Source organism: Manacus candei, unplaced genomic scaffold, assembly GCF_025592945.1.
Source record: "Manacus candei isolate 608988 ecotype Guabito, Panama unplaced genomic scaffold, ASM2559294v1 h1tg000002l, whole genome shotgun sequence".
Classification (NCBI taxonomy): Eukaryota; Metazoa; Chordata; class Aves; order Passeriformes; family Pipridae; genus Manacus; species Manacus candei.
The window spans coordinates 16792807-16818468 of NW_026138050.1; the positions used below are offsets into that span (position 1 = coordinate 16792807).

General features: G+C 49.3%; 1 protein-coding gene across 14 annotated transcripts; it reads left to right on the plus strand.

The window, feature by feature from the left end:
• Positions 1-753: 753 nt before the first annotated feature.
• On the plus strand, positions 754-21453 carry ROGDI (rogdi atypical leucine zipper). 14 transcript variants are annotated; one of them, XM_051772157.1, is made up of 12 exons: positions 754-808; positions 3166-3237; positions 4508-4590; positions 5924-5978; positions 6507-6587; positions 9600-9695; positions 10938-11036; positions 11518-11631; positions 13473-13522; positions 14042-15490; positions 16034-16222; positions 17378-21407. In XM_051772157.1, the coding sequence occupies exons 1-10, from the start codon at positions 767-769 to the stop codon at positions 14223-14225; spliced, it is 876 nt and encodes a 291-aa protein (XP_051628117.1). In that variant the 5' UTR covers positions 754-766; the 3' UTR covers positions 14226-15490; positions 16034-16222; positions 17378-21407. The 14 variants fall into 14 exon arrangements, with proteins under 14 accessions (XP_051628117.1, XP_051627947.1, XP_051628360.1 ...); XM_051771987.1 differs by having other exon boundaries at positions 16034-16218; XM_051772400.1 differs by having other exon boundaries at positions 17441-21406.
• The last annotated feature ends 4209 nt before the right edge of the window (positions 21454-25662 follow it).

Genomic DNA, 25662 nt, shown 5'->3' on the forward strand with positions numbered 1-25662 from the left:
GTCTAGTGGAAGGGGCGTGGAACGAGACTAGCGATAAGGTCCCTCAACCCAAACTATTCCATGATTCTGTGAACACTAACTCAGCAGTGGGTTGGGCATTCCAAGACACGATCCCTCAAGTGAAGTCTTTGCAAGCTCTGGAATACTGTTTGTGGATAATCGGGCAGCTTTTGCAGTTGGACGGCTGCAGCTGTTCCTGCCGAGGCACGAGGGGCTGGTGCTCACGCCAGTGGGCTCCAGGTACAGGAGTTACAGGTGCCCAAGGAACCACTCCCTCTAGAGCACTGCCACTAGAAGTAACGCAGAACGTGACAAAGTCGAGAGCTGTGCTTGCAGCAGGAACTGGTGCTGTTGGAAGCTTTCCCTGCTCTGGGAATGAAGGATCATTTCCACGAGGGGCCGATCCGATGAAGGCTCTGTGTGCGTGGCCCCCTCGCTCCCGCTCGAACCCGCCGATCTCACTGCCAGGATAAATGTATTTGTGTTGAGAAGAGGCGAGGAGACGTGCACGTTTTCACGCATTCCTGAGGATTCTTACGCGCCGCTCGGTTTGATCCCCGCGTTCGGCCGGGGCCGGGGCTGTGAGGGGCCATTGCCGTGAGGCGCCATGGGCGGGGCCGGGAGGGGCCCTGGACGGGATGCTGCCCAATCAGGCTCTGCCGGGCCGTGCCGTCAGCCAATGAAGGAGCGGCGGGGCGGTGCCGCAGCCAATGGCGGCGCCCGGGGCGGAGCCACGGCCGCCGGGGGCGGTGCGGACGGCGGCGGGATGGCGGCGGCTATGGCGAGCACGGCGGAGCGGGCGGTGCTGGTGAGTCAGGCGGGCGCTCGGCGGGGTCGAAGCGAGCGGCAGCGGCCCCGCCCCGAGCACAGCAGCCCTGCCGGGCCCCCGCAGGCCCGCTCTGGCAGCTCGGGCGGGGAGCCGCGATATGGGGTGGAAAGGCCGTCCCTTGTTCCCGCGCCCCGGCCTGGGCCGAGCGCTATGCCAGGACCGCCCGGTCCCGACCGCGGGGCAGCTGCCCCGGCTGCAGGCGGTGCCCGCGTTCCGGCCGTGTGGCCGCACCAGGCTTTCGGGCCTCCTCCGGCCTCCCCCGGCGGCGGCGCTCGGGTCTCCGTGCCAGTGTGCCCCGGGCGGGGCCGCCCTGCTCCCGGTGCACCCCGAGTGTGCACCGTGACCTTGGTGACAGGCCCCGCACATGGCGACGGCCAGAGCCGCCCTGGGGACCTGGTGCAGCAGCGGGGATGGCGCAGAGCAGCCGCCACTGCGGCTTCCCCGGGACAGCGGCTGCGAGGAGGAGCAAGACCTCCGCTCTGGGGAGGCGGTGCAGAGATCCATCGGGCTGAGTGGAAAGCCACGGGGGAAAACAGGTCTTTCTCACGTTAATGTGGTTTGGAAGGTTATGAGCAGCATTCCCAAAAATACAGCTATGTAGTGCACAGATGTGGTGCATGAACTTGACTCAGTCTGAAATTAGCGTGGAGGGGGAGATTTCTTGCTGTGACTAGAGGGGAGAAAGACACCAGTGGGATTTTGAAGTAGAAATGCCTGCATAGTGCCGGTGGGTGGTGGAGGCACTGAAGGAGTCTGCTGCACCCACGGGATCACTGTTCCTTTGGGAATCTGGAGGAGAGCGAGCGCTACAGAAAGAGCAGGGAGATCTGTCTTTGTGGTGAACAGTGACAGGACTAAAGGGAATGGCATGGAGCTGTGTCAGGGGAGGTTTTGGCTGGATATTTGAAAAAGGATCTTCACCCAAAGAGTGGTCAGGCACTGGAACAGGCTCCCCCAAGGCAGTGGTCACAGCCCCAGGGCTGACAAAGTCCGAGAAGCATTTGGACAATGCTCTCAGAGACATGGTGGGATTGTTGGCGTGTCCTGTGCAGGACCCGCACTTGGACTTGATGGGTCCGTTCCAGCTCAGGACAGTCTGTGATTCTGTGATCAGTATGATTCCCAGAAATCCAGACCAGGATTAAATGGTGGAAGTCAGTGGTCCTGCACCCAGACTTCTTTGAAGGATAACAGGGAGTCCTGCCTGGCTTTGTTGTGTGTGCTGGCTTTGGGTGAATGTTTGCTGAAACAAACTTGGCCTTCTCCTACTAGTTGTTGGGAAAACTCTTGTGTGAGGTGCTGACACATCAATGAGTGGTTATTTTGTGTGCCTCATGGTGAACAGGAGCTGTCTACCAGAGAAACCACAAGCTTAAAGTTCTGAGTTGACCACACCTTGCCCATTTTTCTTTGGGCAATCTGCTCAATTCATTCCCTTCCATAACTTTCTACATGGAAAATTTCTCTTTTCTTACAGGGTAACATGTAGTAGTCTGCTTGCTTTTGTCCCCACTTCTCTGATGATTTGGATGAGATCTCGTGGTTTAACAGAAGCATTAGCTGAGCTCTGAGAGTCTGCTTTATACAGCCTTCTCTGTGGCAGCAACTAATGGAGGCCCGAGACAATGAGTCATCAGATCCAAACTTGTTGGTTACTGAATTTGGCCCAGTGATTGTCTGTGTCTCCCCCACCCCGTTTTCAGTTTGGCTTGCTGTGCTTTTAGGCTGCTGTTACTTGGGGAAATGCTGGGAGGGAGGGGAGGGCATTTTGGTTTTTATCTTTGTTTCTCACCATCTAATTGGCAACAAATTTGTCTGCAAATTGGCTCAGTTTTGCCTGTGCCAGGAACTGGAACTGGATCTCCCTGGCTTTACCCCGGCCCACGAACTTATTTCCTCCCCCAACCTGTTCAAGAGGGGCAGTGGGGAAGGTTGTGTTGGTGTCTGGCAGCCAGGTCAGCCCATCCCAGCAGCTTAAAAAGATGCTTCAGATTTTGAAGCAGCAGGATTTCTACTTTGCTCTAAAATTTGCATCCCGTGCTGCCTGTTCTTTCATAATTCTGGGATTATTGGTACAGTGATTTGTGTGAATGCTGCTTTGTTAAACAAAGTCAGGACAAGAATGAGGACAGTTCATTGGACTGGGATAGACAAGTGGAGATGTGGAGACTGAGGTGTTTGAGCAAACCAGGAGGAAATCTTTTTCTTTTCCTCCTTGATTTAAACAGCACAGAAACAGCACCACACTTGGAACTTAAATAATTTTCACGTGTCTGAGAGATTTACTTCCACTGTTTGACTTCTCATGATTCCACTACTATTTTCCCATGATGTAGGAAGAAGAGTTTAAATGGCTTTTACAAGAAGAGGTCCATGCTGTTTTGAGGCAGCTGCAGGATATTTTGAAGGTGAGGTTCAATTTTGTTAATTTTGTCTGCGTTTTGTGTTGTGGGTTTGTTTGCCCTCCCATGTGGAGGAATGGTCGTAGGTTTCCCCTGGAGGAAAAAATTCTTAGTAGAGGCTGTATGGAAACATCCAGCACCCATGTCCAGTGCTGTCCCTAGTGCTTGCTTGCCCTCTGGTTTTGAGGACTCCCAATAGAGCTGATTTCCCCAAGATTACTTCTTTCTTGACCCTCTTTGCTGAGAGCTGCTTTGAAAAGGTAAGTGGAGGCAGCCAGACCTATCTGCCAGGCATTTGCCTGAGAGGTGAATATTTTCTGGAACAGAATCTGGATCTGCCTGTAGCTCCGTCATGTGACGGTGGAAATGAGTGGCCTTTAGCTGACAGCTGCTACTTGTGCAGTGATTAGTAGCATGCACTCTCCTCGTTCAAAACCGTCCCGCCCTCGACATGCTCACTCCTCTGCTGGTACCTGCCCCTTTCAGAGGCCTGATGTGCTCAGCTGAACCAGGTGGGCAGCACCTTTCTCCAGCCTGAGCATGGGCTGCAGCTTTGGCTCTTTCCAAGCAGCCGGAGGGGAATTGGCCAAGGGGGATTGTGTGCACTGAGAGTGTACCATGTGCCTGCTGGGTCAGTGTTCAACAGGCCCAACCCCTTAACACTGAGGTTTTTGGGGAATTAGTGAGTGATGGAAGAGCAGGGCCAAAAATGTGGAGGTGAGGGGCAGGTGCCAGAGTGCCATGGTGTTGACTCAGAACCCCAGGATGGGAGTCAGTAGCAGGTGACAAAAGCCTGCAGTACCTTTATATGTAATACCTTTTTTGAAGAATTTGTCATAGTTTTAAGGGTGAAGTGTGATTACAGGACAGAGATCAAAGCACTGTCACCAGCCAGTGTAACCAGTTGGGGGACTGATTTTCACTCCAGACTTCCCTCAGCTGTGATAAGGGGCAGCACCATGGTGGCTGAGGGCATGCAGCGCTGGGCTGTGAGGGGTGCTGCTCCTTCTGTGGGCAGCTTGGGGACCCCTCTGGCACTGCCCAGCTCCGGGGTGTGGGATTTCCAAACGTCTCTTGCTGTGGGTTGCACACACTGAGCCTTCTGGACTGTGCTGGTCCTGCAGTAGGATGAAATCCAGGGGCTCTGCTCGGTGGGCTTCAGGAGGCTGGCAGAGGTGAGCACTCACCGTTTGGCCACTTGCTGGTGTCCGTGTTATCTTTGTTCCTGGCTCATGGTGCAGATGCTCCAGCACTCACTGTGTCCTCTCTCGGGCAGGAGGCCTCCCACCGCTTTGCTCTGCCCACCAGTGGCTCAGGAGCAGCTGTCAGGCAGGAGAATTTCGTACTGAGCACATCAGGGTAAGTGGTGGTGGTGGTCAGTCGGTCACTTCCCTCTACAGCAAACAGGTGCAGATCCCGGAGCATCTGTGGTGAAGGGCTCTATAGCACCCCTGGAGTAGTGGGGTTTTCTTTAATAGAAGATTTTGCTTTAAGGAGAACAAACAAACGAACTCTCATGGCAGGTGAAGGTAACAGTTGATAGCTGTGTTTGAGGGCTGCCAGAGCCAGCCTTGTGCTGTTTCCTGCTGACACCTGGTATCACTGATTCCTTGCTCCATGCTGGTGCGGGCAGTTTGCCAAGGGGCGTTTTTATGACTCTGGGCACAGGGAGTTGCAGTTACAAGACCCGAATTCTGCTCTTGGCTCGGTTTCTGACTGTGTGGACAAATCTTAACCTTTGTCCTAATCTCCCTAAGACAGTAAATCTCCTTCACACAGAGCAAACTGAAGCTTGTGCAGAAGGTGATGCAGACATGCAGTTCTTCTGAAATTGATGTCCGGTTTTTGATCTTCACCATAGCCTTTAGTCTCAATAGCTGCTCTGGCAAAGGTCGCAAGCTTGTCACAAAGCAAGTCCTTAGGAACGGCACAGTGAGCATTGCAAGGGGTGATGCAGTAATTCTGTACTGGGTTTGAAGATTGTCTTCTTCAGATCTTAAAATATTAAGCTTAATCTTAGTTTTCATTTGTTGTTGTTGCAAGGTGAATCTTGCAAAGTGTTGGTCTAAAGAGTCTCTGTCTAATGTAGTAGAGTGCAAGGTGTGGCCAAACTGAGTTCCTGAAGGCCCAGGTGTTTCAGTCTTCTCCCCTCACTGTTCATTGTAGATGTGAGTCATCTTGCAGGATTTTTCAAAGGGTTTGGGGTGTGAGTTTTTTATTTATTTTGGGTTGTGGGGTTTCATTTATTTACGTTTTATTTATATTAGGTTTTTTTCCTTGGGATGAGGTGTGGTTGGTAATTTTCAACTCCTGTATTAACCACCTAACCCTCCAATGTCGGTAATTCATTTATTGTCTTATGCCTGTGCCTTCTGGAGCTGTTTGTAACAACAACCGAACTGTCGAGAGGTGATTCATGGGATAAGTATGGGATTAGAAATGAAGGTAATGTTTTAGGCAGGGCAGTTGGGGTGAGGTGGCCAGTAAAGAATATGACAGCAGCTGGCCATAGGCCAAGAGCTGGGAACTTTGAAAGCGCGTGTAGTGTTCAGGTACTGGGCAGGAATAGCGTTCAGACCCTGCACAGGAAGAACTGGGCTGGCTACACAGGACTGGGAGGGGCAGGGTCGAGTTGGCAGTCAGTAGGTGCCTCTTGTGACTGGTGTTGCCCAGATCTTTCCTCTCATTCCAGCACAGACCAGGTGAAAGGTGTGTTGACACTACAGGGAGACGCCCTGTGTCAAGCTGTGAGTACTTGCCATGCTTCTTGCTTTATACTACAAGGGGTGGGTGTCATCCTTATTACCCTTTGATCACCTCAGGGTGGGAGGTCACCCTGGTTTTGTTACCAGTGATCAGTGTTCTTTGTCAGTCTTCCCTAATAGGCCTTAAATACTAGATGTTTCAGCAATTGTTGCAGTTTGTCAAGACCCAGCATCTGACATTCCCTCCCACCACCCCCACACTGTGGTGAGTGCTGGAGTCAACTTCCATGGGGATTCCTTGCCTTTACCACCTTTGTTGTGTAGTATCAAATTTCCTTGGGGACTTTCTGAGTTGAGGTCATGTGTCCTGCCTGGATCCCAATTCACTCAATGCCTTTAAACCTATTCTTTGTATTAACATCACCTTGTGGGAGCACTGAGGTTCTGACCGTGCCATGACTATGGAATGCAGCTTGCCAGGGTGGTCTGGAAGAATGGGGTGGGACTGGCAGTCCCCATGTTTTGCATGCAGGCATTTCTTGCTCTCATGTGTTTATTTCTTTCTTCAAGGATGTTAATCTGAAAATGCCCAGAAACAATCAGCTCCTGCACTTTGCATTCCGGGAAGACAAACAGTGGAAATTGCAGCAGGTACTGTTGGCTTTAGATGCCCACCCGTCTGTGCCCTCTGAGCAGTCGTTGTAGTCCTTTGAGAGAGACTGTTGATGTCCATTTCACATGAGTTTCAGTGGTAGAAACTCAGGGAAGAAGCAGGTCCAGTTACATTCAGTTACAGTGCTGGGTGGAAGAGATGGGTTCTGCTCATTCTTGACACACCAGCAATCTGAAGGCTGTCTGCATAGCAGTCATGATCCTTTAAAAGAGTGCCCAAGGTGCCTACACAGGACTGTCCTGTGTCTGCCTATGACACCCAGGCTAGCAGGGCAAAGAGCAGCTTCAGGGGCCTCAAGTAGCTTGCTGTTATTCTCTTATGGATACATTTGTTTACACTGAGGTGTGCTGGTTTAAAAGTTAACCAGCAGGGGGAATGAACTCAACTCAAAGGAGAGATTATAAGTCAGAATAACAATTTATTAAAATAATACAGTAAGTACAATAATACAAACAAACAATTGGTCTCAACCCACAAAAACCCAAATGTATAACCCAGTGCCCTGGGGCATGAACAAAATGGTGTTCCTTGGGCCCCGTTTGAGTCCAAAGTAAAGGGAGAGGGGAAGAACCTGCTGGTGGGAGAGCTGCTGCAGTCTGGCCAGAACTGGTGATCGCAGTCCAGTGGTGGTCTAAGTCTGGTTGAGAGCGATGAGATGCAGCCGTCCTCTGGATCCCACGAGTGGGTTGAAAAATGTTCCAAAACTCCAAGATTATATATCCTCCAGTTCAGGCAGGAATGTTCAGTGCTCCCCTCAGGGCGGGGAGTTCCACAAAGGGTGTAAGGACAGAAACATCCTCCTATCTCACAGGCCTCTTAACACCTAGTTTATAGCCTGAGGAGTCAGGCTCTATGGGCAGAGGGTGCGAATAGTCTATTGACAACAATAGTCTAGTTTCTGGGAAATGACATGGAAGGCTATAGAATACAGTTTTGGGTTACACCCACCATGATGAACTGATCTCAGCTGTCCTAACTAGGACATGAGGACATCACTGTGCTCCTGTAGCATGTCTGAGTTCCCTCAGGTAAGGAGTTAAAAGAACGCAGCTATCCAGAACTGGAATCTCTTTCCCACCATTTTGCTGGGAGCTACCTGATTTCAGGACCTGAACTAGTGCCTGATTTGGAGGAGGTGGTTTACTACAGTTACTTTGTCAAAGCTGAGTAGGTTGGAGGAAGACGTATTCCTTGTGCTTCCCCTTGCCATGTCTCAGATTTTTCTAGGTGATGAGTGCATTTGGCATTGAGTGCCATTCCCAACAGCTGCTTTGGCAGCAAAGTGAAAGCTCTACCTGATAACTTTGTAGAAATCTAGAAAATTGTGTACTTGTGATGTTAATGCCAAACTCAACTCGATTTGTTTATGCCTTGCAACAAGGCAGGGAAGTTTTTCTGACAGCACTCAGCAGTGCATCCTGTTTTGTGGCTGCTTTGTACTGCTGCCTTGTTAATAGGCTTCTACTGGCTTTTATGGAAAACACCTTCCTTTATTTACTTGCAAGCATTTTGTGTTGTAATGTTGTTCAGATGTGGAGCGTGAGTGCCTCAAAAGGACTGTGTGCAAAAGCATTTAAAGTGATTATGTGGTGATCTTTCGCCTCTGAATTAAAAATGAGCATCTCAAAGATGGTACCTTCCCTTAGTGAGTGGTGCCAGTTGGAGTTTTGTTTGTCTGTGCAAAGTGAAGTCATTGGTAAGAATTGTAGTATAGGCATGTTTTTGAGGAACACAAGTGCAGGCACACAAATTTTGAGGAACTTGATTAGAAAACAGAGCAAAAACAAGGGGGAATATGAATGAAGCAAATCATTATGACAGCAGGATTGGCATTGCTTGGTTGGGTAATGCTGCCAGGAACCATTTAACTTGCTCAGAAACATCTAGGAGGTGTAAAAGCTGAAGGGAGTGATGTTTGGAAATGCCTAAGTACCTGCAGAGTCTCTCTGCAGTTTGACAGTGAACTTACCATCTCTCTCTTCCCTCTGTAGCCTCCCATACCTGTGCTTTCTAAGAGCAGAGTTGTTCTGTGATCCTTGAGTTCTGCATGAGAAGGAACCAGTGTCCAGATCTATGCCAGGGAGACCTCTACAAGGCTGTCCTGGGATCTAGGATTGCTGGAGGGCAGTGTAGATCTATCGAACTACAAATACCCCAAGCTGTGTTGTCTGTCTCCCAGCAGACATTTCTCATACAAGCTTTCAGGCTTCTCACTTCCATTTATTGCACCCTCTCATTTACTCCTTGTTGTTTTTCTTTTTTCAATTTTCTGGTTGCTGCCTGAAGCTGAACACCAGTCACTTTCTCCCCGGGCCATTGTCTTCCTCTAGTTTGTCCTTGCTCCCATGAAAGCACTGGGATACACCTATGATACCTTGCTTTGATAATTGTGTTCCTCTTGCTTGAGAGGAACTTGAGCCAGCTGTGTCCTGAGTCTGTTCCAGTCCCACACAATGGCACAGCTTCTTGATGCTGGAGATAACTCTCAATCCCAACAATTTTAGTTTAGAAGGACTCTGGGATACTGCCAGAGACGCTGCATTAGAAATCATCAATGTAATCAATGCCGTTGGTTTTAGCTTTGATTGGTTGGTTTTAGCTAAGGAAGAAATCATTGTTCAGTGGTGCTTGAGATGACCGCTCTATTCCATCAGCAGTGAGAATTCCTACCTGAGCAGTCATGGTCAGAGTGCTCCCAGGAAAAGAGTGGCTGATGTCACTGTTCCTTCATGGCAGCAGCAATATTTCTGTTGACCATCCAGGTTGTAGCTGTCAGGCTGTTTTGCATCTCCAGTCCCTGAGAGAAGAACCCAATAATGCATCTGGGCAGCAGTGGTTAGGTTTGTGTTAGTGTCTGGCATTCAGACGTGGCATTAGCATATGAGAAGTCACCGTTTTCTGAAGGCCAGCGAGATAATGGGGATCACCTCTACTTGCCACCACATATGAGAGAGTGTTTTTTTCATAGGGCTGCCATTGTACCTTTGCAGATCCAGGATGCCAGAAACCATGTGAACCAAGCCATTTACCTGCTTATGAACCGAGATGTGAACTACCAGTTCAAAACAGGCTCAGAGGTGCTCAAGGTGAGGAGACAGCCCTTGCTGCTTGGGTAGGAACATGCATTTTTCCTCCCTCCGTTTGTTGTTTTAAACACAGTTAATGCACGTTGCTGTCTGAGTCTCTTAATGGGAATGGACTTTGCAGTCGTACCTGTGTCAAGGAGTGTCCATGGGACCTTGTATTTGATATGAATCTGTACCAGTTTGGCACCAGTAATCTGAGCAGTTGGTGCCCTGTTGCACACCAGTGATAATCTGGGAGGATCTTCCTTGATCTTCTGTGGATGATGTGATTACAGTTCTCTGTTGATCAGTGCTGCTGGCAAGAGAAGCAGTGAGGCAGCCATCAGCAAAGAGAAGATGACAGTACTTGTGATTTACTGAAGATTTGAAAGTGACTTCTCACTTGCCAGTAGTAGCTGCTGGGGTCTGATAGAGCAACTGCTGCATGGCAGTGAAGCCCAACCCTCTGCTTGGAAGTGCTCTCTGAAGGCACCAGAGTTTCAGCTTGCTCATTGCAATCCATCACAACATCAAACATGAGAAAACTAGACCTTTTTTAGTTTCCACATGGGCAAGGGCTGCTCATAGGGAGAAGTTTAGGTAATAAAACTATTTTCTTTTTAATTTCAGGTGGAAGTAGGGAGAGGAATTAGTCATAATATAAAATGCCTTCATTTTAGCAATCATGAGCTCTATTACAGACCTATGTTGCTTCCCCGTTTTTTTCTGGAAAAGAAAGTCTGCCTGAATAGAGCCTTTGAACTGTGGTTTCTGGCAGGGTTGGCCTCACAATGAGCAGGTTCTTCTTTCTAGTTCCCTCGGTCATAGCTGGTTATGGAGGGGGGGAGCCCATTCAGCAGTTGTACCTGTGATGTGGGAATGGGGAGAACGAGAAAGCAGTGTGTTTTTTTCCTTAATGCCCCCTCCTCTGAAGAGATGACCATGATGAGTTTGTCGATGCTTCTGTGGCATCAGTAATTGAGCTCATGTTCTCTTGGTATTCTTGTAATGAATAGCTGTTTTCTTGTCAGTCCCTGGTATTGAACACTCCTGGCTCGTCTCACGAGTGTCTGATTGTGGTAACAGTTAAACAGCATTTCTGTGGCAGGCACCCCTTCCCAATAGATCCCTGAATTCCTGGAAGGGTTAGGGGGGGTGATTGTGGTTGTTGTAACACTTGCAGAAGGCTGTAGGATTCTGCAGCATGCTGTCCAGAGCTGTTTGGGGATCACACTCAGCAGTTTTCTGTATGTTATCTCGTAGCTTATGGATGCTGTGATGTTGCAGCTCTCCAGAGCCCGAAATCGGCTGACCACTCCAGCTACCCTAACACTACCAGAAATTGCCTCTAGCGGTCTCACAGTAAGTATACGCTGGTCTAGACCTCCATACAGGCCTGTATGGTAGCATGCAACAGTTTGGATGTTGGGCAGCATCCTGGTGGAAGTGGGTTTCTGAAGTGTCTCTTGAGGCAGGGATGAAGCAAGTGCAAACCCTGAGTGGTTTTGGCTGCTCTGTATCTTCCTGTGGGAGTGGCAGATGACTTACTCTCTGAGAACCAGGCCTCATGCCTAAGTTCTGTTCTCTGCTCAGGAGTCTTGTCTAGGGATGATTTGCCCTTGTGAACACTGCTCCATCCTCTCTTTTCACTGTTGTGCGCATACCATTTGATCAAGGGCAGTGAGAGAAACAACAGTTGCCTGCAGCTGCTCAGTCTTTGTTTCTCTCCTGATGTCTCTCTTGCCATTGTAATTGTAGTGTGGCTTAGGAAAAGGGAGTGATTTCCCAGCATTAGAAATGATGGTCCTTTCACTGACAAAGAAACTACTTATTTTCTCACCAGAAAATGTTCACCCCTGTGCTGCCTCCAGACATCCTTGTGAATTTCTATATTAATCTGAACAAGCTGTGCCTCACTGTCTACCAGCTCCATGTGCTGCAGCCCAGCACAACCAAGGTGATGTCTGCTATTTCCTGAGTCTTGTTTAGTTCCCTCTCCCTGCATCCCACTGCAGGGAGGAGATCACACTGCTACCTGGTACAATGTTATGGGCATAAGATAAGGCAGAAATGACGGTAACTGGTGCTAAGTGTCTGTGTTTAGGTCTGATGCACACAGAGCACTGTCTCTAAATCTAATTTGGGGCATGGCTACTTAGCCCAGAAGAACATACCAGTGCTCTGGAGAAAGCCAGTAACTATTTATCACTAAGTACTTACAATATAGTTTGATAATTTTGTGTAATTTTGGGAGGGCATAATTATATTAATCCAGTTTACATCAAAGTAGCATCTTGCGTTTCCTGAATGGAGTTTTGATGGATACTTTTCTCCTTTACCTGTTGCATAGATCAGTTTGATGTAGTGGGTTGACCCTGGCTGGATGTCAGGACCCACCAAAGCTGCTCTGTCACTCCCCTCTGCAACCAGACAGGGGGGAGAAAATATAACAGTTCATGAGTTGACATAAGGTCCGGGAGAAATCACTCACCAAATACAGTCACAGGCAAAGCAGAGTCGAATTGGGGATATTAATTGAATTTATTACTAACAAGATCAGAGCAGGATAACGAGAAATAAGATAAATCTGAAAAACACCTTTCCCCCACCCCTTCCTCTTTCCCAGGCTCTCCCTCCTCCCTCCAGTAGTGGAGGGAGGTGGGAATGGGGATCATGGTCAGTTCATCCATCACACGTTGTTCCTGCCACTGCTCAAGGAGAGGAGTCCTTGCCCTGCTCCAGTGTGGGGTCCCTCCCACAGGAGACAGTCCTCCATGGAATTCTCCAGCATAAGTCCGTCCCACAGGCAGCGGTTTTCCACAAACTGCTGCAGCGTGGGTCACTCTTCCCCAGGGTGCAGCCCTTCAGGCACAGGCTGCTCCAGTGTGGGTCCCCCAAAGGGTCACAAATCCTAACAGGAAACCTGCTCCCAGGGCTCCTCTCTCCATGAGTCTGCAGGTCCCTGCCAGGATCCTGCTCCAGCATGGGTTTCCCATGGGTTCACAGCCCTCTCTTGAGCATTCACCTGCTCCAGTGTGGGTCTCCTTCCTGGGCTGCAGGTGGATCTTTGCACCCCTCTGGCCCTCCGTGGGCTGGAGGGGCACAGCTGCCTCATCAGGGGCTTCCCCACAGAATCTCAGGGGAATGTCTGCTCCAGCATCTGGAGCACCTCCTGCCCCTTCCTTCTGCACTGCCCTGGTGGTCTGCAGAGCTGTTCCTCTCACATATTCTCCCTCTGCACAATAACTTTTTTTTATTTTCCTTTTTAAATAGCTTATCCCCAAGGAATCACTGCCATCTCTGATGGGCTTGTCCTGATGCACCAGCGGCAGGTCCATCCCGGAGCGGGCTTGAGTTGGCTCTGGCTGACATGGGGGAAGCTTCTGGCAGCTGCTCACAGAATTCACCCCTGTAGCCCCCCCACTACCAAAAACTGGCCACGCAAACCCAATACACCTGTAAAAACATCATTAAACTCTTAAACTTTATGAAATGCAGTGCTTCCATAAGGAAGATTTCCCTAAAAATCTATGTTATGTTTTTCTTCTGGATCTTCTTATCTTATTTTTTTAGTGCTAATATTTGGAGCTAAATTGAACTCCACCACTGTGTAGGATATTTTTAATGAAGGAGGAGAAAGGGATCTGAAAACATGGATTATATATGGATGGAGTATCCAGGCAAATAGAGTGTGGGCATTTCTAGGTGTCCGGCTACTGAAAGTGCAAACCTGAAATGCCTTTCTTCTAAGTGGTTTGTTTACTGCATCAAAATCCTAATGAACTTTTCCTTCTCTAGAACTTCAAGCCTGCTGGAGGGTCCATTTTACACAACCCTGGGGCCATGTTGTAAGTACAGTCACTACAGGGGTAGTGTACCTGAGTAACAGATGTGTGTGCTGAGGGTGAGATCCAAATAGCTGTGTGCAGTTTTCATTGTAGCATCTGTGAAGCAGAGAAGCTGGACTGAGTCACTTGCTGTGCCTGTGAATGTTCTGTTTTGCCTCTTTAATGACTTGTCCATAAAGGCCCAAAGATGTGAATTTCTAGGATCCAGCCCATCCATACAGTGCTGTGAGTTTAGTTAGAATAAGAGTTTTCAACCAAAATGAGCGTTCGGTTATTGGTATTGCCATCGTCATTTCCTGCTTCTGTGCCTCTCTGGAATGTTAAGAAATTTCTGCCTTCACCCTTTAGCTTAACTCTAAATCTGGTCAGAGGTGGACTGAGTCTTTGCATTCTCGTAACTTTGCCAGATGCTGATTTAAATGTGGTAGAAGTCATCAGTCTCTCCTGTGGGAATGGAGGACAGTGGAGTTGTGCTCTGTGCCATTGTGTGTGAAGCTGTGCTCTTCTTCCCCTCTCCAGTGAGTTTGGCAGCCAGCGGTATGAAGTCAGCCACGTCCATAAAGTGGAATGTGTTGTCCCGTGGCTAAATGATGCCCTTGTGTTCTTCACAGTTTCACTGCAGCTTTGCCAGCAACTGAAGGACAAGGTAATGGGCTTGGAGAAGGGGCTTTGGTTTTTACTCTGGATTTTGAGAGGACCTTAGATCTGATGCGATGTTATTTTGTACAACTTGCTGAAAACAAGGGATGAATCAGTGCTCTGGAGCCAGGGAGCTGGCTGGCACTGCCTAGCTGACAGCCATAAGATAAGTATAGTGGTGTGGCAGATGTCTGCTGAGCTAGTGACTAGATGGAAAGGAGCAAGTAGACACTTTTGTGTTCTCAGTCATGAGCTGGATGACAGGAAACACCAGGGTGCTGGAGGGGAGCATGGAGACCTCAGCAACCTAGATTCCAGTAGAGCAGTGCTCAGTTCCAGCTCTGCAGCTGGCCTGGCTGCCACCTTGAGCAAATAACTCTGTGCTCCAAGTACCTTCAGTGACAGCAGCAGCAAACCTGCCCATCAGCAGCGCACTGCTGAAGTGTGTAATGCTGTGAAGCTCAGACCTCATTATTATGTGCTCTTTCCTCCGTGGTCCAAGGGGTACAGGAACTTACCTGCTTTTCTTCTTGCTTTTCAGATCTCCGTTTTCTCCAGTTACTGGAACTACAGGCCATATTAACTCTCTGTGGAATAGTTTAAGCCCTTACAGTACTTCTAGTGTCTCTCTCTTTGTTTTCTCATCCCATCTGAGTCTAGGTCAGCCTGAGGAATGTTGGAGTTCACTGCCAGATGCCCTCCAAAGGGCAGGGTCAGTGTACCCAGAGACACAGCTTTAGTAGCCTTGTCTGGGACTGCCGCATAAGCAGGTCACAAAGCAGTGCTGGGTGATTGGAGCTTCCACCTGTCCCTGTCCTCTTGTGCATTGTGTGGCTCACATTTCCTAAGCTCCTGATGAGTTACACGGGTCTGTTACAAGGGATGAGGGCTCTGGACCCCCCTCATTAACTGGATCTGTACACAGTGCTGTAACTTAACTCCTGGACTGGGGGGTGGCTGGGAAGAGGGGAAGGGTAATTTAACACACCTCATAAAAGGTAGGGCATGTTGCTCCACGTAGCGAAGTACTTTGCTGTGATCTGCTCCAGCTGTAGTTATCACTAACCCTGAGCGACTCCCTCTCCTGCCTGTTCTGTCCATGCCCATGTTACTGATTCGCCTTTGAGGATGCTCTTATTTGCTGATGTTTGAATTCTTTGGGTTTTTTTCCCTGGCATCAATGTGATTTTTTTTTTCCCTAAACCCTAGTTGGGCTCATTGGTCTTTTCCAGGTTTAGTATCTTGTTTTCGCTGCTAGCCTTTGGAGTTGCCTTGGTACCTTGAGCTGAGCACAGCTGTTCAGTCCCTCATCCTGTCATTAAATACAAAGTGAGTACCACACTGCTACACTGATTTGCTGCCTATGGATGCTACAGTGCGTAACTCATCCCTATAGCCATTGATAGCTGAAATAAAGACCCTCAGACCTGCAATGCTCCTGTGGGCTGTGAAAGAATTAGTATCTGAGATTGTGTGCTCTCTCACAAGTGAGTGGCTGTTCTTGGTTACGCATGCTGCGTTTCCTTTTGCCCTACTGGGAGGACGGTAGTGGTCTCTGGGGCACAGCTGGGCAGCTCTTCAAAGGCTGGGCCTGGTTTAAATGGCCTCAGCCCAGTGCTATCTGACACCCAAGTCCTACTTGAAGTAGTTTTCCAAACTTGTCTTGAAGAAGCCACAGTTACTGAGCCTGGGTTGGCTCATGGAGCTGGCTGGGAAGTGATGAGAAGCATCACCTGTCTCCTGGTGGGCTCCAGCTAGCTGTTTCCAGACTGTTTCTGGTGGCTTCCCTCACTGGAATACCTTGCCCAGGATCCTGCGTGTGTGCTGAGGTGAACACTGCAGGCTCACCATTTTTCCATTGTCCATTGACAGCTTGGTTGTTTTCCAAGTGCCATCCAGAGCTCTGTGTTCAAAGAAATCACAGAATGGTTGAGGCTGGAAGGAGGATCTCTAGGTCTATCCAGTCCAATTCTCCTCTCAAGAAGGGCTGTCCAAACCTTGTCTCCCAGTACCGTGTTCAGAGGGGTTTTGAATCACTCCAAGGGTGGAGACTAGAGGTTGGTATGTTGCTTTCATTTTTATTTGTCCTGCATAGACCTTTGCTCTGGGCATGTGGCCTGTCTTGTCTGTGCCCTTCCTTCCTGCCCCTTTGTGAGATCCTTGGGTGTGGCATTTATTAATATAATAAACTCACACGACTCGGTTGGTTGGGGGTCCAAACAACCAAATCCATTTATTGGAAGCAAACAGCATCTTTTATATGCACTTTAAAACAACACGTGATTCTCTTAACCAATTACCATGGGGCACCCCAGTGCCTATGTGCAGGAGTACAATTGGGACTTCATCTCCCAGGATGCTCCTCCCAGTATCCCTAAAACATGCCCTTGCACCTGGGATTCTGTGTGGGTTAGTGCCAGCCTTGTGCTGCTGCAGCCTCCTTCTCTGGGGACTCGACACTTGGTGCTGTGCTTGGCCTAATGCATGCTGATGTCACAGGTTGCAGGCCATAACAGAGCCTACACGTGAGCATCAGGCTGTGACTGATGAATGTGTGTGAATGAATGTGGAAGGTAGAGAGGCCTGGATGGGCTGATGCAATAGCAGACTTGTTACTGATTCCAGTCAGTTAGCCTTATGACTAGTTGCGGCCATGACCCTGGGTGTGCATTTACCAACCCTTGCTCTGATCCAGACCATTTTCTGCTTAGAAAGTGATTGTGCATGTGTGGAGCTGCTCACCATTAACAGTCTCTCAGAGGAGGATGTTTTTATGGTTAATAAGCTCTCTGGTTATTAACTGTCTATGGTCTTTTTTAGCCCTCCCTGTGTGCAGAGTGAGCTCCTTTTTTAATTCGCACTAGTGTGTGCGGTTCAATCAATATTGTCACATCCTCTTCAACTCAGCTTCCTGCTGGTAGGGGTAGAATATGCAACCAAATGCGTGTTGTTTTCTTCTGATGAGAAAAGTCTTCCTCGGTTCTGGAAGGCAGGAGTGTGCAGAATGGAATGCCAGTCCTGATTCCAGCTCTGATGCGCGAGGGCAGTGCAGGGAGGACTGCTGGGTTGCTGGGATCAGAGCAGCTGCCTGCCCAGCCCAGCTCCAAGGGAAGTCATCTGGCACATGCCTCGTGCTGAGCTCTGCACTCACCCATGAAGGTGGCAAAAGCAGCAATGTCCCGCTTAATCTCAAAGAATCTTTTTCTTGCCAACCAGCTCAGGAAGGTGTAGATCTCACTTTCCAGGCCTGGGCTTTGACTCGGCTCCATTTCTGCTCAGAGCTTCTCGGGGGTGGGGGAGACCTGGGGACCTGCTGGGCAGTGAGACAGCCCCTGTGAGCTGGGAGGACTGGAAGAGATGCAGCCACACGCTGCCATTCCCTCGCTGGAGGATGCAGGCCATCACCTGAGTCAGGTGAGCCTTGTAACCCTGCCACTGAACCGGGGCTTGGGCATGGTGGGAAGGCTGTTCCCGAGCTTAGATCAGGAGTGGAGTGAGATGACTCCTGTCAGGAGGGATGGAATCCCCAGTGGCCGACCCACAGTGTCCAAAAAGAGGAGTGAATGATCTTGTGTGAAGGGAAGGGACTCAGAAGGCAGGAAGTGACAGAAGCACAGGGCACACTGCTTTCGTTGTCTCCACCGAGTGACACGGAACAACACAACCGAACAGAAACGGAAGACTGAACATTGATTTTCCACAAGTTGTTAATGCCAACAGTTAAAAAATGAACAGCAGTATCAGCTTGAGGCAAATCATTTAACTGTCACGTTGTAAATGACCCTACTCTTTTCTGAATTGTGATTATTTTTTAAACTGCTAGTCCTGAGAGGAGGAGGGAGTTGGACTCGATGGTACTTATGGGTCCCTTTCAACTTTTGAGATATTCTGTGCAGTTCAGGGATGCTTCGTCTCACAGGCTGTGTGCGGAGCAGCCTTGCCATCCTGTGTGGGTCCTGTGAGGATGTCTCACCAGTGGCCTGACTCAGTTTCCCTGTATATGGGTGTACCTTATTTGCTTTTCCTTTTTCATGTTGAATTCATGTCTACCTGAAGGAATCATAGCTGCACCCACACTTCCTGTGTAGGGATGTCTGTGTATATGCCGAGGGGCAGCAAGTCCTCAATGATCTTCAGGTTCTCATGGTTTTTGACCAGGCATGGGATCTTAAAGGACAGCTTTCAAGAGGCAGCTGCAGTGGTGGATAACCCCTCTGCCCAGGTGGATCCCCAGGTGCCAGCCAAGGAACTGGGCACCAACTGCAGAGCTTACCTTATCCCTGACCCATTGGCAAACCAGCCTCTCTCCTGCTGTCTTCTACCAGTGCTGGCGAAGATTCTATGGGGTGGGGCAGGATGAGAGGGTCAGGGTCTCTAGAATGCACCTATTGTAAGTCTGTCCCCACTCCTGGTCCGATTGTGGGTAGCCCTTTCCAGGCATCTGGGCACATAAAGCAGCTCCCAGGGACAGGCTTTTCTAACGTGGTGTGCTGGTTTTAAAACTCAGTGGGAAAACCAAGCCCACTCAAATTGCCCTGTTGACAGTGGAGGAAAGAATACTAGGAGAGGAGTCACAATTTACTAAAGAAATTGCAATATACACAACAACAATAGTAAGAGATTATGCAAAAGAGGGAACCAACAAAGGCAAGATGTTGCCTAGCCCCCCTAGAACAAGGTGGTGACTGTTCCCATGCAGCAACACCACATGGCCCCCTGGAAACAAAGGCAAGATGGCAAAGAGGCTCTCCTGGCTTAAACTTCACCCCCTTCCCCTGCCTGGGAACAACGAAAAACCAAATGGGGACAACCCAAAACCTGGAGAGCTGATTCGTTCGAATTGGGGGGTTTACTATCAAAATGCTGACCCCGGTGGTGGCAGTGGGGACTGGGTACACAGGGTGGCTGACCCTGCTCCTTCCTGGAGAGAGCAAGGCAAAAATGTTGATTTCCGGGTTCTGGTGGCTGCCTTAGGTTTTTTTTCCCCTGCCAAAAACTACACCCCCAGCAGTGATGTGGGTGGTATCGAATATTCAGCACTAAAGCTCCACCCCCTTGCTTTGTAACCATAACATTATCCATCCCTTATTCTATACTAATTATGCCATGCCCAGATTTACACCTTTCAACTATATACATAGATATATACACCTATAACTGTGCACAAGCTTGGGTATTATTTCACTAGTCCCTGATCATCCCCCCAAGATGTTTGTTGAGTTCATTTAGTCCATGACTGGTATAACTAGAGCAGCTGAAGATGGATGGATGGAACATTCCTCAGGAAGGCAGCCTGGAGGCTCTAGTGCTGTGGAAGTGCAAGCAGGACAATGCTTCCAAGCAGCAGGTGCTGGCCTGGTGCTGATGAGAAGGTAGCCAGGGGCCCAGCCTGACAGTGAGCCGAGTGCTGGTGGCTCCACAGCCTGGGCATAGCAACACTTGGGATGGGGTCTGTGCTCCCCCCCACCCCGGCTTGACAGTGCTTGTGTTATCTGAAGTGGCAGCAGACAAGCTGGTTTGACAGTCACAGGGGAGTGCAGTGTCACGCCTATCTGGTCCCATCTTCATCCTCAGCAGGAGGGAGGAGGTGTTGCAGAGGTTTGATGCACCTGCTTCTGAAGGTGATTCACTTGGCAGAGCCCATGCTCAAGCTGTTTGCTCTAGCAGAGCTGCTATTCCACCTGCATCCCCCATTTTCAGGTCCAGGCTCTCATTTCTAGGGTGGGCCACTGGGGAGGGAAACCTCAGTTTGTTGCTCATTTCCAGGAGACTGGCCTTGCTTGCTTCTTGTAGAGGAGTCGAGTGGATGGAAGCATCATGGCAGCACTGTTTCATCAGCTTTGGGGTACAGGGGAGGATGCATGTGGGTCACTGAGGACTGGAGCTAGGAAGAACCTGGCGTACCCCACTCCCAGGGAGCAGCAACCAGCAGCAGGCCTGTGCCCACTGGGATCAGAAGGAGAGGTGTGGAGCTGAGATGTGCATTGGCTTCGTTCCTCCAGACACTCGATCCTGGCAGAATACACAAATCCATGGGTGCTCAGCCTGAATATGAAAATGCTGGCCTGCATCCTTGTGGTGGGGAAAAAAAAGTGTTTTCCCCTGGAGCTAAAAAAAATGGTAACCCCAAGGGGGTGGTGTTTCTTGGTGTTGACCCAATCAGCGCCCCTGCAAAATTAAAACATATCACACCAGACCGGAAAAGAAGGAGGATGACATAGCTGAAAAAGTGGCAGCCATGGTCTGAGACCACGAGGAGACAGGGGGCTTGGAGCCCCACTGGGGGCCGAGGCCCCACCAGCCCCCCGGCTGGGGCTGCAGAAACTCGGAAACAGTGTTAAACTGGGCTGAGTACTGTGGCCAAGAGCTGAGGGAGTTTTTCTCCACTGTGAGTGGGCAGCAGGAGTGGCAACAGAGACAGCACCGAACAGAGAACTGTGGCTGAAAGCCAAGAAGATAAGAGAGAAGCAGCAAAGACAGCACTGCGGCCAAGCTGACGGAGGGAGGGAGAGAGGACTAAGCTCACCAAAGATAGTTTTGGGGTAAGACTGAATTAAATCTCCCCAAAACCCCTTTGAGACCCCTCCTGGGAGGAGGGGGTGGACTTCTACTTGATGGGAGTCCTAAAATGCAGCATGCACCGGAGAGAGGAGCTGAGAAGCTCAGAGACGTCCTGGAAGCTGGACCAGGACGGCCGGACGGAATGCGGGGGAACTGGCCTTCTCCCCCTGCTGCTGCTGCCAGGCTGGCAGCTGAGGCAGAGCAAAGGAGCTCTGATGGGATGTTTGGGGCAAAGACTGAACTGAGAGCAGCCCTAAACGTTCTGACTTGAGGGAACTTGACCACTCGAGGAAGGGACTTTCATGGGATGTCTTACACCTCATGATATGATGTGGTGAAGCCAGCTTTTGTCCCAGCAATCGCAGTCCACAGGAGAGAGACCTTCACTTGGAGCCGAAGGGCTGAGAGGGGTGAGAGGAGACCCCCTTGTGTGTAATGGAGAGAGACAGCTACAACAACTCCAGCTATGACTGCTGCCCTGAACGTGGAAAGGATCTTTCCTTCTTTCCTTCTGGACTTTTATTGGAGGGAGGAGGAGACTTGATCCAATGTAAATATTGCTTTACCATAGGAGAGATAATTAGAATTGTGTATATAATGTATTATAATATTTACTTGTGTAATAATTGTAATATAATTCCCTTCCCCCCATATTGAGTCTTGTGTTGTGTCCGGAAAACCCCTCTCACACTGGGGTGAGTTGTGGGAGGGGGGCTTGGACTTGGAAATTGGATTTTTGAGGGTCTCAAACCACCACAATCCATGGCTTAGACAGGAGGGAGCTCCTGGTGTTTCAGCAAGCCAGGAAGGCAGAGTGAAAGTAGTGGAAGAGCTGGGACAAGAGGGAATCCCACTGACACACCTGCCAAGATTGCTGGGGTGCCTGCAGGTTTTTTGGGCAGCTGTGAGAGGCAGTGTCTGTTTGGGTGGGGTTTGCTCTGGCAGAGCATGTACTAGGGAAAGTTTAGGCCTTGATTTCTTACTTCCATGGTTTGAAAATCCCCAGCTGCCTTCTGTTTTTGATAAAGCACACTTGTTTCCAGACTGAGCTCCAACTCAAGAAAATTCTGAGTGTTCCAAAGGGAATGTTAACAAGACCTTACAAGCCCCCATGTGAAGAGGGTTAGGGGACTGTTATGGATGCTGCTTTGGTGATACTATTGCTGCTATTCTTTCATTAAAGGAGAAGCTGAGGAACAGGGAAGATTCTTGGTGCACACTTAGCGTGGGAGAAACTTAGACCTCAGTGCTGTAAGATTCAGTTGCTATATAGTGATCTGGAAGGACTGCTGCTGTCCTTGCAGAGAGCCATGGGCAGTGGGTGAGGCTGGTGTAAGTGTGGTGCTGAGTTCTCAAAAGCTTGGGCAGTCCTCTGGGTAATGCTTGTGTCTGAAAAAGAGACAGACACACCATTCATAAGGACCCACAGAATAATATTCCCTTCCCTCAGCCAGGGGCTGTGTGGGAGCCACAGGAAATAGGAATGCTTCAAAACCAGGTAGTCTGCACTTGTCACAGACTCACCTGACATGTGTCATGGCCTGTCATAGATAAGGATGTATTGCACGGACCTAAAGGTTTGCCTCCTCTGCCCAGGATGTGAGTGGCTGCACATGGAGCCTGTCTCTTGGCTGTCCTCTCCATGGCTCGTTGCACATGTGCAGCACCCTGGGAGCAGGGAACATGTAGGTGCACAGGAGAGCATGTGGCTCCTGTGGGTGGGAGACAGAGCCGGTTCTGTTTTCTGGTGATCTCTGCAGGGGGTGGGATTGGTTGTCCTGATTGCTGTGAACAGCGGGGCAGACTGTGTGTCCCTGCTCCTCTCCCTACAATCTAATTAGAGCCAAATTCCAGCACCACTCAGATTACGGAATAGAAGTGTTTTCAGTTGACTTGGGAAATGAATGTTTTACCTCTCAGCTTATCAAGAGAGTCAATAACTCACCTGAAAGATATCCATGCGTGCTGATTCACTGCCCAGAGATGGGGATGACATTGGCGTCTCGTATCTTCCTGATATAAGAGCTGGGATGGGGCAGTGACACCAGAGGAAGACAGTGTCTGGGTATATTTGCCCACAGGGCCAGCTGGATATCTGAGTGGGCTTACAGGATGGTGGGAAGTTAGCTGGTGACATTGAAAGCTTGAATGGGCAGGAGGCAAAACCCAGCATTTATTTCCTGGGGGGGCAGAGAGATGTGAAGAAGAACTAAAGCAGATGGTGAAAATGGAGAGATTTTGATCGTAGAGAAAAGACTATCTCCAAAGTGCTGGAGCCAGTGTGGGAGGTGGTCCTCGTCTCTTGAGTTCCAAAAGTCACTCAGCATCTTTCTGCATCTCCCCATAATGCTCATGCTGCTCCTCCTTTGCTGCATTCCCTGGCTCTCTCCCTGTCTCTGAGCTGCTCTCTTCCCCACTGAACTTTGGGTTGGGAACACCCTTCTTGCTGGGCCCCTCAGGATCGTGCCATGGAGCTTTCAGACATTATGACTGCTGGGTGTGGGGAAGTGCAAGAGAGATGTGAAAGCAGTTTCTTCTCTTTCATGAAATCTCTGGGCTCTGTGTGCTTAGTAGTGGTGTGGGAGATGCCCAGGTTTGGGGGTCAAATCTCACAAAGGGAATCAGCTCATGAGTGACGGAGACAAGGAGGAAATGCAAACACTAGTACCAGTCCATGAGAGGGGACAACGGTGCCACTCAGTGACTTGGTGCTCAGGTGAGCTGCCCATCAGAGAACATTTCCAGCCTTGTCTCACCCCAGAGAGCCCAGGTGGTCAGACAGTGTGCCCTTCCCCTCTGCAAACAAGCTCCTGCTAGCCCTATCATTGGGGCTGACCTTTAACTTTGAGAAAGCCTTTGCCTTAACTTGAACATTCCCACTGTGGGGTGGATGACTTGCTGCCAATTCAAACACTTTTATATTGCCTGGTAAAAGAAATGCATGCTTTGCCCCCAGTCTGAGAGTGTGCAGCTTCCATTCTCAGCTAGGGCTGAGATTCCAGCTTGCAAATGGGGCTTCTCTTTTTTTCCTTGGTAGAATACGGCAATATTTAGATGGCTTTAGATGCCAGATGCTTGCCTTCTCCCAGCCTGCCAGACAGGGTGGGTGATAAAGGCTTCCACGTCACTAGTGGTACTGTCTCAGCCATGATTTTCCCTTTCTAGCTGTAGTTAATGGGGTTTTAACCCACTTGGTGAGCATTATTCTGATTTGGTATTGTTCCGGTGTGTAGTCGAGCATTCGGGGACACTCTGGTAGACAGTGCCAATCACAGTGGGGTTATAGAAATAGCTCTCATCAAAGTCACTTGATATTTTTCACTGCAAGTACATATTTTCTGTAAGAAGACATTGGTAAAAGCTCTGTCCTGCCATCACGTGACATTAATTAAATAATCCCTTTTCAGCTTTTCCATTATTTTCCTGAGTTGGCATCAGGCTTATGGCTGTGCAGTTACCTGTGTCCTCCTGGTTCCTTTTGCAAATCCCCCTGCAGCCCTGAGACCTGAGTTTGAAAATTTACGGAAAGTCAGTGTTGGCTGGCCTGAGAGTTACTAGAAAATGTAGATGAAAGTGTTCTGGTTCTGATGATTAGAGTCTGTTTCTGGGGTTTCTGTTGATTGCCAGGTTCAATTACTGCTGGGGAGTATTTCAGCACCCTGTGATGGGAACCCATTATGACCACTTGCCAAGAGGGAACAGAAATATTTATTACCCTGTCTTTGCTAGTATTGCAGCTCCTCAACATGCTTGTGTTGCTTATAGCAACCTCCTTCCTTTCCTTGCCAGTTTTCTAGCTCTTGTTATTTGTTAGACATTGGCTGGGGAGCAGTTAATTCTTAACTGCTTTCATTTTCTCTCCTAGCCAGTCTGGTCTGTGGAGTGTTTTCTTGCCCCTCAGTTTTTCATGTTTCCTCAGGTAGTCCTTTCCTGACTGTGGAACTGTGCATTTTTTTAAGCCAACAGTAAAGCAGCCTGAAAAAAAAAAATCCAATTATTATATTTTTCTGTTTCAGTTATTTCCCTCTGTCGAGCTGGTGCCTACAAGGACTCTGTACAGAGGGAATGTCATGTCTTCTACATTTTACTTTTTCTGCTGTACTGTTTTAAATATACTCACCTCACATTTCTACACACCAAAGTGATTGACAGGTCTTCTAAGACTGAATGCTGCTCTGTCAAGCTTCAAGTGTGATATATAATCTGCTCATACACGTTATAAATATAGCTTCAGTTTAGGAAACTATCTTGCCTGCTCTTGGGAAGTTCAGGGACATTTGACTTCTGGCAGGCAGAGTATTCCCACTCAGAGTGGCAATTCCCTGTGATGCCGTGGCTGTTCCAGGTGTTGCAAGATGGGATCCAAAATTGCATGTGTTATATATACTGTTCAAGTATCTCCTGTTCACTCTGCTGTAAATTAATTGGGGGACAAGGTATCTTGGAAAATCCAGTTATCCCAGCAAAACCCCTCCCAAGCCAGCTCAGATGAGATGCTAGAGAGCTGCAATCCTACGATAGTCCTTGCCCAGTCTAAGCAATTTCCCCGAGGGCTGGACACTGCTGCTCCAGAGTGGTGTTAGGGTGTGTGTCGCTGGGACCAAGGGTGAATGGTTGCTGACTGGATCCACTTGCTTCCCTCAGGTCCATGCCCATCCCCTTGGTCAGCCCTGGTGAGGAACCTTAAATCCTGGGGTCAGTTTTGGGCCCCTCATGACAAGAAAGACATCGAGGGACTTGAACATGTCCAGAGAAGGGCAGCGGAGCTGGGGAAGGCTCTGGAGCACAAGTCTGACGAGGAGTAGCTGAGGGAGCTGGGGGGGCTCAGCCTAAAGAAAAGGAGGCTCAGGGGGGACTTTCTCACAAGCTGCCCAGTGCAGTGGTGGAGTCACCATCCCTGGAGGATGTGGCACTTGGGGACATGGTCTTGTGGTGACCTT

Excerpts from the sequence above, each read along its gene's own strand:
- ROGDI (XM_051771910.1), top strand. The coding sequence starts at position 767 with ATGGCGGCGGCTATGGCGAGCACGGCGGAGCGGGCGGTGCTG. Across the intron at positions 3,238-4,507 it reads AGCTGCAGGATATTTTGAAG|GAGGCCTCCCACCGCTTTGC; the intron begins GTGAGGTTCAAT and ends TCTCTCGGGCAG. Across the intron at positions 13,523-14,041 it reads CACAACCCTGGGGCCATGTT|TGAGTTTGGCAGCCAGCGGT; the intron begins GTAAGTACAGTC and ends TCCCCTCTCCAG.